General features: G+C 38.4%; 1 protein-coding gene across 1 annotated transcript in view; it reads left to right on the forward strand.

The window, feature by feature from the left end:
* Nucleotides 1-5,084, forward strand: part of MATN2 (matrilin 2) — a 295,468-nt gene extending 290,384 nt beyond the window's left edge. The window contains exon 17 of the mRNA XM_053715235.1: nucleotides 4,620-5,084. Within this exon, the coding sequence (XP_053571210.1) occupies nucleotides 4,620-4,675 (56 nt within the window). The 3' untranslated portion in view covers nucleotides 4,676-5,084. The remainder of the gene's footprint in view (nucleotides 1-4,619) is intronic.
* Nucleotides 5,085-17,016: the final 11,932 nt, after the last annotated feature.

Here is a 17,016-nt window from a genome sequence, read left to right on the forward strand (position 1 = left end):
TAAATGTTCTCATTCTGTATCAAATATACATTATAAGTTACGTGTCTCCAATTGGGGTCCAAAAGAGGCCCATTTGTTATTTTATTTCTTTCCCCCAAAATTCCCTACCCTGATTTAATTCCATACCAGGAGGTACAAAAGAGACCTCTATGTTTCAGTAAGGGAAATTATTATCTTTGACTATTTATCAGGTTGTAAAGGGATATCTCTTATTAATTGAAAAATTGGAGGTTAACATCTATTAGTATGATTGGGCGTTTAATTGTTTATTCAAAATTTCGCTTAACATGTAAACAGTGCAGTTGTTCTCTTATGCTATTGAAACTGTGAAGTTTTGTCTTTGTTTTTTTGTTTTTTCTTATCTTTCCGCCTGTATCACTTTTGCAACCTCAACCAAATAAAATACATTAAAAAAATAAAAAACTTACTCTGTTAAGAGAAACTGGTGACCCATCCAGACAGCTCAGTAACTAGCAATGCTTGAAACCTAATAGATTTTAATCCTAAAGGGACATAAAATAATAACTGAAAGATACCTGTAAATGCAACTTCATATCTGAAAAGCATTAAGCAATGAATAATACAGTTTTATATTCCTCTTATTTTTATTGATTTCCCGGTCCACCAGCTAACCAAAAAATTGTTCCAACTAACCAATCACAAACCTGTCTATTACTAGGAACTCCGAACATCCATATCATTCAAGACAACTAGACTGTTGAAAGAAATATAAAACAACATTTAAATCTAAAAAGAAAAAAAAAAGAAAAAGAAAAGCAACGCAGCGTATATTAAAAACAGTTAAAACTTTCCAAACTTTAGAGCCTTCCTCCAATCCCACTATAGTTGCCAAAAATCAAACGAGAGAGAGAGACCAGCACAACATGGGTCATTATCCCCATTGGTACATTTAGCACAAGTTAAAAATAAAGATGGGCAATCGACAGCATCCTTAGCTGCCGATTGTGGAAGTTGGTGGCCCCTCATTGGATTTGCATAGATATTAGTGTGGTAATCTTTCACAAGCATAAATCCGGCTCTGAAAAGAGCTGTAGTCAACGAGGGGCCACCTACTTTTCCATTCGGCAGCTAATGAAGATGCCGAATACTCATGTCTAGTTAAAAAAGATTCCTATAAAGTAACTATTATTGTGTCAACTTCAACTTTGACAAAGCTATGTGCGAAGTGCCCATCAGATGTGACTAGTCTATCCTTCTTAACTACTTTGACCAATTTACCAGTTCAATATGGTTTAAAATGTAATTTTAGATGCAAACACCATTTTGGTTAAGATGTAAAGAGGCTAACACGGGAATACCCAGCCTTCTTAAAATAATTGGGACAGATTAACATGAGAGCGTAGTGTGCTGCCCAGCCTTATAGTTTTCCTGTGGGAGAGTTAATTGACACAATATTAGTTACTTTGTAGGAATCTTTTTAACTTGTGTTACAAGTATCAATGGGGATAGTTAACCATGATGTGCTGGCCCATATACATACATACATACATATATATATATACATACACACAGTATCCCACAAAAGTGAGTACAACCCTCACATTTTTGTAAATATTTTATCTTTTTATGTGACAACACTGAAGAAATTACACTTTGCTACAATGTAAAGTAGTGAGTGTACAGCCTGTATAACTGTACATTTGTTGTCCCCTCAAAATAACTCAACACACAGCCATTAAAGGGATACTGAACCCAAATTTTTTCTTTCATGATTCAGATAGAGCATGCAATTTTAAACAACTTTCTAATTTACTTCTATTATCAATTTTTCTTCGTTCTCTTGCTATCTTTATTTGAAAAAGAAGGCATCTAAGCTAAGGAGCCAGCACATTTTTGGTTCAGACCATGGACAGCACTTGTTTCTTGGTGCTGTCCAATCAGCAAGGACAACCAAGGTTGTTCACCAAAAATGGGCCGGGATATAAACTTGCATTCTTGCTTTTCAAATAAACATACCAAGAGAATGAAGAAAATGTGATAATAGGAGTAAATTAGAAAGTTGCTTAAAATTTCATGCTCTATCTGAATCACGAAAGAAAAAAAATTTGGGTTCAGTGTCCCTTTAATGTCTAAACTGTTGGCAACAAAAGTGAGTACACTCCTAAGTGGAAATGTCCAAATTGGGCCCAATTAGCCATTTTCCCTCCCCGGTGTAATGTTACTCGTTAGTGTTACAAGGTCTCAGGTGTGAATGGGGAGCAGGTGTGTTAAATTTGGTGTTATCGCTCTCACACTCTCTCATACTGGTCACTGGAAGTTCAACATGGCACCTCATGGCAAAGAACTCTCTGAGAATCTAAAAAGAAGAATTGTTGCTCTACATAAAGATGGCCTAGGCTATAAGAAGATTGCCAAGATCCTGAAACTAGGCTGCAGCACGGTGGGCAAGACCATACAGCGGTTTCACAGGACAGGTTCCAATCAGAACAGGCTTCACCATGATCGACCAAAGAAGTTGATTGCACTGGCTCAGCGTCATATACAGAGGTTGTCTTTGGGAAATAGACGTATGAGTGCTGTCAGCATTGCTGCAGAGATTGAAGGACATGGATTACTGGAACCATGTCCTGTGGTCAGATGAGACTAAGATAAACTTATTTGGTTCAGATGGTGTCAAGCGTGTGTGGCAGCAACCAGGTGAGGAGTACAAAGACAAGTGTGTCTTGCCTACAGTTAAGCATGGTGGTGGGAGTGTCATGGTCTGGGCTTGCATGAGTGCTGCTGGCACTGGGGAGCTACAGTTCATTGAGGGAACCATGAATGCCAACATGTACTGTGACATACTGAAGCAGAGCAAGGTCTCTAACATCCACCAGCTCAGTGATGTCGTCATGGAAGAGTGGAAGAGGACTCCAGTGGCAACCTGTGAAGCTCTTGTGAACTCCATGCCCAAGAGGGTTAAGGCAGTGCTGGAAAATAATGACACTTTGGGCCCAATTTGGACATTTCCACTTAGGGGTGTACTCACTTTTGTTGCCAACGGTTTAGACATTTATGGCTGTGTGTTGAGTTATTTTGAGGGGACAGCAAATTTACACTGTTATACAGGCTGTACACTCACTACATTACATTGTAGCAAAGTGCCATTTCTTCAGTGTTGTCACATGAAAAGAAATAATAAAATATTTACAAAAATGTGAGGGGTGTACTCACTTTTGTGGGATACTGTGTATATATATATATATATATACTAGATATGTGCATTCAGCAGTTTTGTTAGCATTCAGTTCTTTTCAGAGACAGATTTCTTCTTGTGACAGTGCAGCAAACTAAGATCTGTACATATCCATATATCTAAGCGTGTTGCACTTTCACAAGAAGAAATCTGGCTACAAAGAGACAAATTCCGCAAGCGGCAGCTAATGAATCCATTGAATTCGCATTTCATGTATATATATATATAAAAAAGGTTGTTTGTATTATGTTTGGTTTTTCGCAAATGTAGGTTGAGTGGAGGTTTTTAATTTTTTTAATGTAGGCTGTGTTGCCATTTTTTTTTAATTCTTAGATTAAATTATTATTATTTTTTTTGATGACTGTGTGTGCTTGTAGGATGGTTCTTTTCTCTCAAATATTTTTCTGATATTACTAATTTGGCATCCAGCACTGGATGGTTTAACAAGTGGTGTTATTATTGCTTAGTATCTCACTCTGAATTATTTTTTGTTTTTTTATATAAATGTGATACCAATGTGTATTGTAGTTTACACATGTGCAGTAGGAGAGAAGTGAAGGCCCTTTCCTCTTATCGTCCCTAAAGGTGGTTCAGCACTATTCTGCTGTTACATCATTATCATTTATTAAATAGTTTTATTTAACAAATGTATCCAAATTATTTATTATCACCATTCTAAAGATGGAGTGTTTACATAGTGCATACCACTAGCAAAACTCACAACCCTGGCTGCTCTCCAGCACTCACAGCTGCATTTGCTTTCAGTGATTAAGGCAGTTAATTCAAGATAAAGCTTGGTACAAAACCCATAGGAAACAATTCACAAACATACAAACACAAGATATAGTAAGCCTGGCACTTACTTGAACGCACACATCTAGATTACAGGCATAATTTAATATTTACAATATTTGGCCAAATGGCAATAGACCCAGGACTGCGTCAAAGTTTCTTCCTCCATGGGTCCCTAACCTATAGCCAAAATGCGATACAAACAGCAGTGACAAATGCCTTTGTATATTTTTATTTTTATATATATATATATACACACATTAATTTCATTTGCTCATTTGTATATGGCTCATTCATATTTTTATAGGTTCAAAGTCTAAACACATATTACTGATTTACAGCTGTGTTCTACAGTGATGTCCACACCGAAACCACTAGTATCCTTACTGCTACTGCAAACAATGTATTTGCCTGTAATAGATAGCAATAGTGATAATCCACCTTAAAAAAGCACAAGGCTAAAAATAGTGTGTTGGCGATAGGGGCAGAGTTTGGAGCTAAATACAAGTGCCCAAGAAAAGTGTCAACCAGGCTTCGAAACCACTTCTTTTATAACTATTATTACGTCAGCCAATAGTAGATAACTTAATCATTCTTCAAGTTTCGTTTTTTTTCCTTCACTCCTTCGTACTAAAAGAAATAACCCGACGAATGGAACTTCTAGAAAATCGTGTGGGACAAAGATAAAGACAACAGACTGAGCAAACCTGAAATATTAACTTTGCATTTGTACATTTTAGTTTTCTAAAATAAACCAAAACCTGGATCCGATTATAGTTTTATAATGTAGTGAAGTACTTTACATTGGAACTGCATGTATGAATCCAACCTGAAAAATTGAAAATATTTTGCACCATTTCTTTAACATACAGAATACTGTGTATGTAATGTTGAAAAAGAAAATCATGTTATGTATAGTATACGTTTATGTTCTGTTGTGTCTCATGTTGTAAGTCAGATATATTGAGCTTATGATGAAATGTGACATTGTTTTATAAAATATAAATATGGTAAAAAGGGTTATAAAATGAATGGCTATATTTGTTATTTATATACAAATAAACCTTGTACAAATTAAATTTGTTAAAGACAAAAATGTTTTATTTTGTATCTTTGTGAAATGTCTTAGTTACAATGACCTTAGGAAAGAATGTTTAAGAAAAATAAACTAGTACAACTAAGCTAGATTATCTAAATGGAGAAGAAAATAATTTCTAAATTCAAACATATTACTTTAAATGGTGCAGACCCTTAAATAATATATTTAAAAATATATAAGAAAGAATTAGACATAAGTCAAATAGACAATTGTCTACAAAAAAAAGACATGGGGGCCGATTGATTAATGTCTGGAGGACATGATCCGCTGTAGCGGATTATGTCCAAAAGACATCTCTGAATGTCGACAGCATAAGCTGTCAGCATTTAACATTGCACAAGCAGTCCTGGTGAACTGCTTGTGCAATGCCGCCCCCTGCAGATTTTCAGCCAATCGGCTGCTAGCAGGGTGTGTCAATCAACCCGATCGTACATGATTGGGCAGAGTGATGTCCGCCTCCTCAGAAGAGGCATACAAGTTAAGGAGCAGCGGTCTTAAAGGGACAGTCTAGTCCAAAATAAATCTTCATGATTCAGATAGGGCATGCAATTTTAAACAATTTTCCAATTTACTTTTATCACCAATTTTGCTTTGTTCTCTTGGTATTCTTAGTTGAAAGCTTAACCTAGGAGGTTCATATGCTAATCTCTTAGACCTTGAAGGCCACCTCTATTCAGAATGCATTTTAACAGTTTTTCACCACTAGAGGGTGTTAGTTCATGTTTTTCATATAGATAACACTGTGCTCATGCACGTGAAGTTACCTGGGAGCCAGCACTGATTATCTAAACTGCAAGTCTGTCAAAAGAATTGAAATAAGGAGCAGTCTGCAGAGGCTTAGATACAAGATAATCACAGAGGTAAAAAGTATGTAAATATAACTGTGTTGGTTATGCAAAACTGGGGAATGGGTAATAAAGGGATTATCTATCTTTTAAAACAATAAAAATTCTGGTGTAGACTGTCCATTTAAAACCGCTGCTTCTTAACTCCTGTTTCCTGTGAGCCTGAAGGCTCGCGCGGAAACAGATGCATATGGGCCAATTGACAGATTGATCATTTTATTTTTTATTACCATCTAGTTCCTCTCAATATTATATGAAACATTTAAATCCTACAAAACAAAAAAAAGATTTAAAAACATGTTAGTGACGTCACTTTGTAACCAAATTTATGGAGAAAAATGGGAGACCTGCAATACCCAACTAGAGGGCAGCCTCACCTAACAATAAGAGGGTAAATGCTGTCATAGTGTACACCGGGATCTATGCAGTCTCACAATATCACATAAAATATCTTGTGAGCGCAAAGCTTCACTGCAATGCGAATGTGAGGTCGCATTCGCGTTGCGCTCTACTTATAATACCAGCGCACATTTGCGTGCACTGGTATTATGAGTGGAGCGCAAATATCACGCTTGCGAAAGCACAATTTTTTTCCCCAACTCGTAATCTGGCCCTATATTTCTACAGTTTGTTTATTGAACCATTGTGTTTAACTAAATCCAAAAATTTTATTTCATGATTCAGATAGAGCATGCAATTCTAAGCAACTTTCTAATTTACTCCTATTATCAATTTTTCTTTGTTCTCTTGATATCTATATTTAAAAAGCAGGAATGTAAAGCTTAGGAGCCGGTCCATTTGTGGTTCAGAACCTGGGTTACGCTTGCTTATTGGTGGCTAAATGTAGCTCTCTCCAGGGTGCTGAACCTAAAATGGGACATCTTCTATGCTTTACATTCCTGCTTTATAAATAAAGATAGCAACAGAATGAAGACAAATTGATAATGAGTAAATTAGAAAGTTGTTTAAAATTGCATGCTCTTATCTGAATCATGACGTTGCAAAGTGATGTTACTGACATGTTTTGATATCTTTATTTTGTTTTGTAGGATTTTTAATGTTTCATCTACTATTGAGATGGCATTGGCAATAAGAAATAAATAGATTTTTTTCTATAATTAATATTTTTTGTATTAAAAGAGTGCTTGATTTCCTCTATTTGTTGTAGATACTAGTCTATTTGACTTCTGTCTAGTTCTTTCTTATATGTTTTTTGGTACAACTAAGCTATATTATATATAAAAAAGTGTTAAAGGGACAGTCAAGATCTTATCTCAGTGCATTTTGATAGTTTTTCAGTTATACACTGCTAGTTCATGTGTGTCATATATGTAACATTGTGGAGTTATTCATGAGTCAGCACTGATTGGCTAAAATGCATGTCTGTCAAAAGAACTGAGATAAGGGGGCAGTATCCAGAGGCTTAGATACAAGGTAATAAAAGATTTTAAAAGTGTATTAATGGTTATGCAAAACTGGAGATTGTGTAATAAAGAGATTTTCTATATTTTTGAAGTAGACTGTCCCTTTAATTCATGTTACTTTCCTGCTGTTTTTAGTGCCATGCTAATATTAAAGGGACATAAATGTGTTTACTAATAATACATTTTTTGTTAACCCCTTAACGACGACATACCCTGTACATCGCTGATCTTTCTATGGAGTTGTTTTTTTAAATAGCGCAGCTTCACCGCCAGCAGCAAGACCACGCTATTTCAGGACGCCTGCAGAAGGAGGGAGGCTATAATAGTGCAGTCTTGCTGCTGCTTGCTGGTGATACCTGTGTTATTATAGGCAGGAAAGCCCTTAACGATCAGTGATGTAAAGGGTACTTTGTGGGTGTTAAAGGGTTAAGCTGTAAGGAAAATATTTGCATTACAATTGCAAAAAAAAGGTAATACATATATATTCAACAAATCTTGATCATTACAGTACTTTGTATTTCCATTCAGAACATTCACCTGCCATATACACAAATATCCTATTGGAAGAGCTGTAATTGCTCATTGTGTCACTTTAACGAGACATTCCAGCTCAAGTTGGAATGCACATGGGTTGATTTCAGTTTTGAATAAAAGCATAGTGTTCAGAGGGACCAGACTGGGATGTCCATTATCCCCTCTCCTTTTCAATGTGTCTGTAGAACCTTTGGCAATATTATTAAGACAACATTTAACAGGCATTCAAGTGGGTGGACAGAAGTTTATCCTTTCTTTATATGCAGATGACCTCCTAATTTACTTAAGTAATCTAGGTGACTTGTTGCCCAAGCCGTTAACGGATATACAGTTAATTGGTGCTATTTCAGGGTATAAAATCAATTTGGGGACTAAACCTTAATAAAAATACACCTATTTTTACAGTTTTATCTCACATAAAAATTGTAGATTCTGAATCTGCTGAACATTTATTTTTTTTGTTTATTGTGCAGATGGATAATTATCTAGTATGTACTTTACCAAACACAACAGCACAATGCTGACTATACATTTAACTGGTCTATGAGTGTTTCAAAAGCAATGCTATCAACTCAGCATTAACCCCTTCCCAGCCAGGGCTTATTTGTCTACATCAGAACAAAGTTCTAATGTAAACAAATAAGTTTAAATTGAAATCATGTGATCATTCAAGTGATCGCATGATTTCAACGATGAGATTGGGTCAGGGGCAGTGCCTATGACGCTGAGAATGCCCTCCAGCCCGCGATCCCAGTTAGGAAGCAGTTATGGCTTCAGTACAGCCAAATGGCTAGGACATTCCATCCTAACGGGGCTAAAGTCCAGCGCAGTTAGGACAGCATGGAACATCCTAACGGCGGAAGGGGTAAAAATAATCAGACAACGGGGGCGTGTCTGAACAGCAAACCTGAACGGTCGCACTTCCAGGAGCTCCGGTTTAATAGCCCTAAATCCGACGATTATAGGCACCATCCTACAGCTGCTTTATTAAATCTCACACCTATAACGATAATTAGCCCTATTTAGGGTTCATCACTACATTAGTGGCTGTTTTCTTGACACCAGAACTCAGATCGGACAGTAAGGGCTTGGAGCGGCGGCTCACAACAGGAGAAGCTTCCCCCTTGGTAACACCAAAGTATCTGACCTCAATTGGACAATAAACCCATGTACTTTATGCAGCTAGGCATCTACCTTAGCACCAGAGATAAATTGCAAGAACCCACACTGAAATACCATATCCTGATGACATCCAGAATGGCGGACATGGCGGGAGAACACCATCTACAACAGCTTGATGAGCACCTAAAAAACTTGAATGATTGATAAAGCTCCATATGACCATCTCCTACAACTTCTACTGGTAAGCCCGATCGAGTCCTCAGACATAGAAAATCTTGATGACACGATATCTCCAACTTACCCGACCTCACTAATGACACAGCATGGCCCCTAGCCATCTCAGAGGGCCCTTATGGGGCAGCACACAGCAAAATTTTCAAAGCCGCCACCAAGAACCCTCAAAACCCCAACAAACCATCCTGCTGACAACCCTAAGAAATGATAAGAAAGAAAGAAAATGCTCTTAGCTAGTTATATCACACACCTCACAATCCCTAACTCCTTTTCTATTAGGGGAAAAGATAACTGGATAAAAGATTTATAGTGAGTGCGCTCAAAGGGTTAAGATACTAAAAAGATTTAATATCTCTAAAATGCACAATATTATTGGACAATTTATATTCAACACAGTAAAATTATGGTAAAAGGTGGGACGTCTCCCAATATATTCAACAATTCATATTAATGATATAAAACATAAATAAATCTAAAAAGTCCATTAGATACACAATAGTATCCAGAGATAAGTGTCCAAAAGGTAAAACATAACAGCATCAATAGATTTTCAGGATCCTGAAAAAATAAAAATTAGATGTCTGTCCGTTGTATATGGTAAGCCACAATTCAATGCCGTTATTTAATACAGGGCTTACTAAAGAATGTCACATGATTTATAGTAAAAATTGATCCTTAGTAGAAAATTCCATATCAGTTAAAACAAATAAGGGACTTACAGTTCCTTGCAGACTAACTTTGTATATCTCTTTATCCTGGCAGGTAAAGTGAACACTCTGTGTCAGTATTTAACCGTTCTGCCTCAGCCGTTCCTAATCCTACCCAGCATCTGATTACAACGCCGGATCACGTGCGTTTGCGTGATGTGGTGGATTACAGGCTTTTACTGAGAATAGTTGGAAGTGTCAAGCCTCCTGTTGTGATTGGCTTAGAATGCCCAGCCTCTTTCCTCCATCTAAAGTTAGAGATACTTAGGGTGTCAATGTTTTGTATTGCCCTGCATATACGCATGCAGGGATAAGTTATATTTCCAAGTGTGATGTCGGTTCCAAAATAATATGTACCCGTAACCCGGGTAACAATTACTAGGGTGAATAGGTAATACTTCACAAAGTGCTATCCTTTCTTTTCTACACATTTCACCCTCTTACAGGGTTTTATCAAGATCTGGATAAAGCTCTGTAAGAGGGTGAAACGCGTTGAAAAGAGAGGATACCACTTTGTAAAGTAATAAGCAGGCAATGTATTATTTAAATGGGACAAGACTTAGCCAAACCCAGGAGGAAAGGGATTTGGGGGTAGTAATAGATAACAAGCTAAAGATGGGTGCACAATGCAGGGCAGCAGCTTCAAAGGCTAATAAAATACTAGCATGTATTAAAAGAGGCATTGACTCAAGGGAGGAAAGCATAATTATGTCACTATATAAAGGCCTGGTAAGACCTCACCTTGAGTATGGAGTGCAGTTCTTGGGACCAATCGCAAAAAAAGATATTGCAGAACTAGAAAAAGTTCAGAGAAGGGCCACAAAGCTAATAAGGGGATTGGAGAATTTAACCTATGAGGAGAGGCTAGCCAAACTGGGTCTGTTTTATTTCGAAAAAAGGCGCTTAAGAGGTGACATGATTACTTTATATAAATATATTTCTACGCCCATATACAGAGATGGCAGAAGCTCTGTTTATTCCAAGAAAATTGTTTGTGACCAGAGGTCACAATTTAAGGTTGGAGGAAAGGAAATTTAATCTCCTGCAACGGAAATGTTTTTTCACTGTAAGAGCAATAAAATTGTGAAACTCATTACCAAAGGAGGTAGTGAATGCCAATACCCTAGATACATTTAAAAATTATTTGGATACATTTCTGTCTATAAACAAAATTCATGGATATGATTGCTAGTATTAAATGGATCACCTTTTAGTGGGATTATTTAAGCTTAACTGGAGCTTTTTGTATATATTTTAGATTTGTATAGGTTGAACTCGATGGACTTCGGTCTTTTTTCAACCTCATCTACTATGTTACTATGTTACCTATTTACCCTAATAATTGTTACCCGGTTACATATTATTTTGGAACAAACATCACACTTGGAATTATAACTTATCCCTGCGTGCGTATATGCACTAATAGCAGAGGACTTTTACACATCCTTTGGGGAATCTGCTACAATAAGGGCAATACAAAACATTGACACCCCAAATATCTCTAACTTTAGATGGAGGAAAGAGGCTGGGCATTCTAAGCCAATCACAACAGGAGGCTTGACACTTCTAACTATCCTCAGTAAAAGCCGGTAATCCACCACGTCACGCAAACGCACCTGAACACGTGATCGGGCGTTGTAATGAGACCCTGGGTAGGATTAGGAACGGCTAAACACTGTGGTGAGTGTTCACTTTACTTGCCAGGATAAAGAGATATACAGAGTTAGTCTGCAAGAAACTGTAAGTCCCTTATTTGTTTTAACTGATATGGAAGTTTTCCACTAAGGATCAATTTTAACTATGTTCTGTGACATTCTTTATTAAAGGGACAGTCAACACCAGACTTTTTATTGTTTTAAAAGATAGATAATCCCTTAATTACCCATTCCCCAGTTTTGCATAACCAACACTGTTATATTAATATACTTTTTACCTCTGTAATTACCTTGTATCTAAGCATCTGCACACTGCCCTCTTATTTTAGTTCTTTTGACAGACTTGCATTTTAGCCAATCAGTGCTCACTCCTTTGTAAATTCATGTGCATGAGCTGAATGTTATCTATATGAGTGGTGTAAAAACTGTCAAATGCAGAAGCGGCCTTCAAGGTCTAAGAAATTAGCATATGAACCTCCTAGGTTTAGCTTTCAACTAAGACTACCAAGAGAACAAAGCAAAATTGGTGATAAAAGTAAATTGGAAAGTTGTTAAAATTACATGCCCTATTTGAATTATGAAAGTTTTTTTCGGACTTGACTGTACCTTTAAGCCCTGTATTAAATAATGCCATTGAATTGGGGCTTATCTACAACGGACAGACATCTGATTTTTTTTTAGATTTATTTATGTTTTATATCATTAATATGAATTGTTGAATATATTGGGAGACGTTATTATTTTTTAATTATTATCGGTTATTTGTAGAGCGCCGACAGATTCTGCAGCGCTATAAACAAAGGCAGAGTACAACAAAACAATTATAGGGATCAAATGGCTAGATGGCCCTGCCAAGAGTTGCACTGATGTAGTCAGCTCTTATGAAGGTGATCTGCAAACAGCTGGACTCAGAGGCTTACATGCTAGGGGGGTTCAGGGGATAGCAATGGAGGAGAGGAACTGGTATAAAGAAAGGTTAGTGTAGGTTGTATGCATCCCTGAACAGTAGAGTCTTTAGGGAGCGCTTGAAGCTTTCAAAACTAGGGGAGAGTCTTTTGGAGCGAGGCAGAGAGTTCCACAAGATGGGAGCCAGTCTGTAGAAGTCCTGTAAACGGGAGTGTGATGAGGTAACAAGAGAGGAGGAGAGTAGGAGGTCATGAGCAGAGCAAAGGGGATGGAAGGGAGAGTATCTGGAGACAAGGTCTGAGATATAGGGGGGAGCAGTGCAGTTGAGGGCCTTGTATGTCAGAGTGAGAATTTTGTGTTTAATCCTAGAGGCAAGAGGAAGCCAGTGAAGGGATTGGCAGAGAGGTGCAGCAGATGAAGAGCGATGTGTAAGGAAGATGAGCCTGGCAGAGGCATTCATTATGGATTGTAAAGGAGCTAGGCAGTAGCTGGGGAGAGCAGAGAGGACAGATTTGCAGTAGTTGAGGCGGGAAAGGATGAGAGAGTGGATTAAAATCTTAGTTGTGTCTTGGGTAAGGAAATGCCTAATTTTAGAGATGTTTTTAAGGTGGAAGCGGCAGGCTTTAGCCAAGGACTGAATGTGAGGAGTGAAAGATATGATTCAAAGGTGCCCCCGAGACATCGGGCATGTGGAGTAGGGGTAATGATGGAGTTGTCGACAGTTATAGAGAGATTGGGGGTAGATATTTTGGAAGGGGGGAAAATAAGGAGCTGTTTTGGAGAGATTTAGCTTGAGGTAGTGAGAGGACATCCAAGAAGAGATGTGAGCAAGACAGTTAGTGACACGGGTTAGCAAGGAGGTAGATTTGGGTGTCGTTGGCATACAAATGATATTGGAATCCATAGAACTTTATTAGGAAACCTAAAGATGATGTGTAGATTGAGAAGAGTAGGGGACCGAGGACAGAGTCTTGTGGTACCCCAACAGAGAGTGGTAACGGGGCAGAGGAGGCCCCAGAGAAGGCTACACTAAAGATACAGTTTGACAGGTAGAAAGAGAACCACAAGAGGGCTGCCGAAGGATTGGAGGGTTTGGAGCAAAAGAGGGTGGTCAACATTATCAAAGGCTGTGGACAGTTCAAGGAGGATAAGCAGAGAGAAGTGGCCTTTTGATTTTGCTCTAAGTAAGTCATTGGTAACCTTAACGATTGCTGTCTCTGTGGAGTGATGGGGATGAAATCCAGATTGCAGTGGGTCAAGCAGGGAGTTTAATGTAAGGAAATGGGATAGACGTGCAATTACTAGTTTTTCGAGAAGCTTTGAGGCAAGAGGGAGGAGGGAAATAGGGCGGTAGTTGGATGGGGCGGTTGGATCAAGGGAAGGTTTTTTGAGGATAGGTGTGACCTGTGAATGTTTTTGAGATGAGGGAAATATACCGGTGCTGATGGAGAGGTTGAACATGTGTGTGAGTATAGGGGTAAGGGTAGAAGAGAGGGAGGGTAGTAGCTGTGAGGGGATAGAGTCAAGGGGACAGGTAGTGAGGTGAGAGCGCAGTATAAGTGCCGAAACGTCTTCCTCAGTGACAGGGGAGAAAGAGCTAATTTTATGGCTATGTGGGTTGTGGTTGGTTGCGAGCGTGTGAGGGGTGAGAGAATAGAATTATGTTGAGAGCTGATTTTGTTTCTGGTGGAGTCAATTTTGTTATTTAAGTGGCTGGCAAAGTCTTGAGCTGACAGAGAAGTTGTATTAGGATGTGGGGGTGGGCGGAGAAGAGTATTGAAAATGTAGAACAGACGTTTTGGGTTGGAAGAAAGATTAGCGATAAGAGTAGAGAAGTAATGTTGCTTATAGAGAATAAGGGCAGAATAGTAGAACATTCCTTAGCCCCACAGTGATGGACATACCATGGACATTGAATAGGGCATCTGCAGGTTACCCTTCTCCTGACGTATTCTTGGTTACCTTGCTCAGAAGTTGACTTTACCCACAGGTTTTTTAAGGGAATATTCTGTTGATATGCTTCTGTCACAGAAAAGTTAAAAATGTTGATCCCTAAGCTGATTGAATGGCATAAGGATGCATTTATTTCTATACTACCAAACTAACACAATATTAAAAGGTAGTCTAACCAAACAACATTAAAAATCGCATGTTCCCCAACATATAATACAAAATTAAGAGGTTTATGATCGTTGTGTTCTGGCATGTACCTTGCGGCCAGCGGCCGAGGCTGCAGGGGGTTCAGACTATTATAAACAATGAAAAAATCGACACACAAACAGTTCTACACAATTGAGAATACCAGTGATTCTTATTACACTTCAGGAACAACCAGTAAAATGTTACTACACTATAATTTGACCACTGGATAGCAGCTATGACACAATAGAAATCATTAAAATACTGGGGCTTAAGGAAAATCACACAGGATTCTAGAGGGGGTGATTTAAACAAAAGATTATTAAAAACAGAAGCAGAATTAATTTTCAATTTTAAGAACTTAGCCCCCCTGGGATTAAATGCTGAGTTAGATTTAAATCCCTTCATATAAATATCTGTACTCAAGTACATGGAATCCATATGTATTCTCAAAGTGTTTATGAAGCTTCTATATATTCCTATACTTATGTAAATATAAATACCTTTCAAAATTGCACCCCTTTCCTAAATTTCTATAAACTTGAGATAATCTGTATATACTCAAATATATTTTTAACATACAAAAAACAGAATTTATGCTTACCTGATAAATTACTTTCTCTTGTGGTGTATCCAGTCCACGGATTCATCCTTTACTTGTGGGATATTCTCATTACCAACAGGAAGTGGCAAAGAGAGCACACAGCAGAGCTGTCCATATAGCTCCCCCTCTAGCTCCACCCCCCAGTCATTCGACCGAAGGTTAGGAAGAAAAAGGAGAAACCATAGGGTGCAGTGGTGACTGTAGTTTAAAAATAAAAACCACCTGTCTTAAAATGACAGGGCGGGCCATGGACTGGATACACCACAAGAGAAAGTAATTTATCAGGTAAGCATAAATTCTGTTTTCTCTTGTAAGGTGTATCCAGTCCACGGATTCATCCTTTACTTGTGGGATACCAATACCAAAGCTTTAGGACACGGATGAAGGGCGGGAACAAGACAGGTACCTTAAACGGAAGGCACCACTGCTTGTAAAACCTTTCTCCCAAAAATAGCCTCAGAAGAAGCAAAAGTATCGAATTTGTAAAATTTGGCAAAAGTATGCAGCGAAGACCAAGTCACTGCCTTACAAATCTGTTCAACAGAAGCCTCATTTTTAAAAGCCCATGTGGAAGCCACTGCTCTGGTAGAATGAGCAGTAATTGCTTCAGGAGGCTGCTGGCCAGCAGTCTCATAGGCCAAACGGATGATGCTTTTCAGCCAAAAGGAAAGAGAGGTAGCGGTCGCCTTCTGACCTCTCCTCTTACCAGAATAGATAACAAACAAAGAAGTTGTTTGTCTGAAATCCTTAGTTGCTTGTAAATAGAACTTTAAAGCACGAACCACATCAAGATTGTGTAACAGACGTTCCTTCTTCGACGAAGGATTAGGAAACAGAGAAGGAACAACAATTTCCTGGTTAATATTCTTATTAGACACAACCTTAGGAAGAAAACCGGGTTTGGTACGCAAAACTACCTTATCTGCATGGAACACCAGGTAAGGTGAATCACACTGTAAATCAGATAACTCTGAAACTCTTCGAGCAGAAGAGATAGCTACCAAAAACAAAACTTTCCAAGATAAAAGTTTAATATCTATGGAATGTAAAGGTTCAAACGGAACCCCTTGCAGAACTGAAAGAACTAAATTCAGACTCCATGGCAGAGTCACAGGTCTATAAACAATCTTAATTCTGACTAAAGCCTGACTAAACGTTTGAACGTCTGGTACCTCTGCCAGACGTTTGTGAAAAAGAATAGACAAAGCAGATATCTGTCCCTTTAAGGAACTAGCTGACAATCCTTTCTCCCAATCCGTCTTGGAGAAAGGACAAAATCCTGGGAATCCTAACCTTACTCCATGAGTAACCCTTGGATTCGCACCAAAAAAGATATTTTCGCCAAATCTTATGGTAGATGTTCCTGGTGACAGGCTTTCTAGCCTGAATCAGGGTATCAATATCCGACTCAGAGAAACCACGCTTTGATAGAATTAGGCGTTCAATCTCCAAGCAGTCAGACGCAGAGAAATTAGATTTGGATGTTTGAAAGGACCTTGTATTAGAAGGTCCTGCCTCATTGGTAGTGTCCATGGTGGCACAGATGACATGTCCACTAGGTCTGCATACCAGGTCCTGCGTGGCCACGCAGGCGCTATTAGAATCACTGAAGCCCTCTCCTGCTTGATTCTGGCAACCAGACGAGGGAGGAGAGGAAACGGTGGAAAAACATAGGCCAAATTGAAGGACCAAGGCGCTGCTAGAGCATCTATCAGGACCGCCTGGGGATCCCGGGACCTGGACCCGTAAAGAGGAAGTT

This window comes from Bombina bombina, chromosome 5, assembly GCF_027579735.1.
Source record: "Bombina bombina isolate aBomBom1 chromosome 5, aBomBom1.pri, whole genome shotgun sequence".
NCBI lineage: Eukaryota > Metazoa > Chordata > Amphibia > Anura > Bombinatoridae > Bombina > Bombina bombina.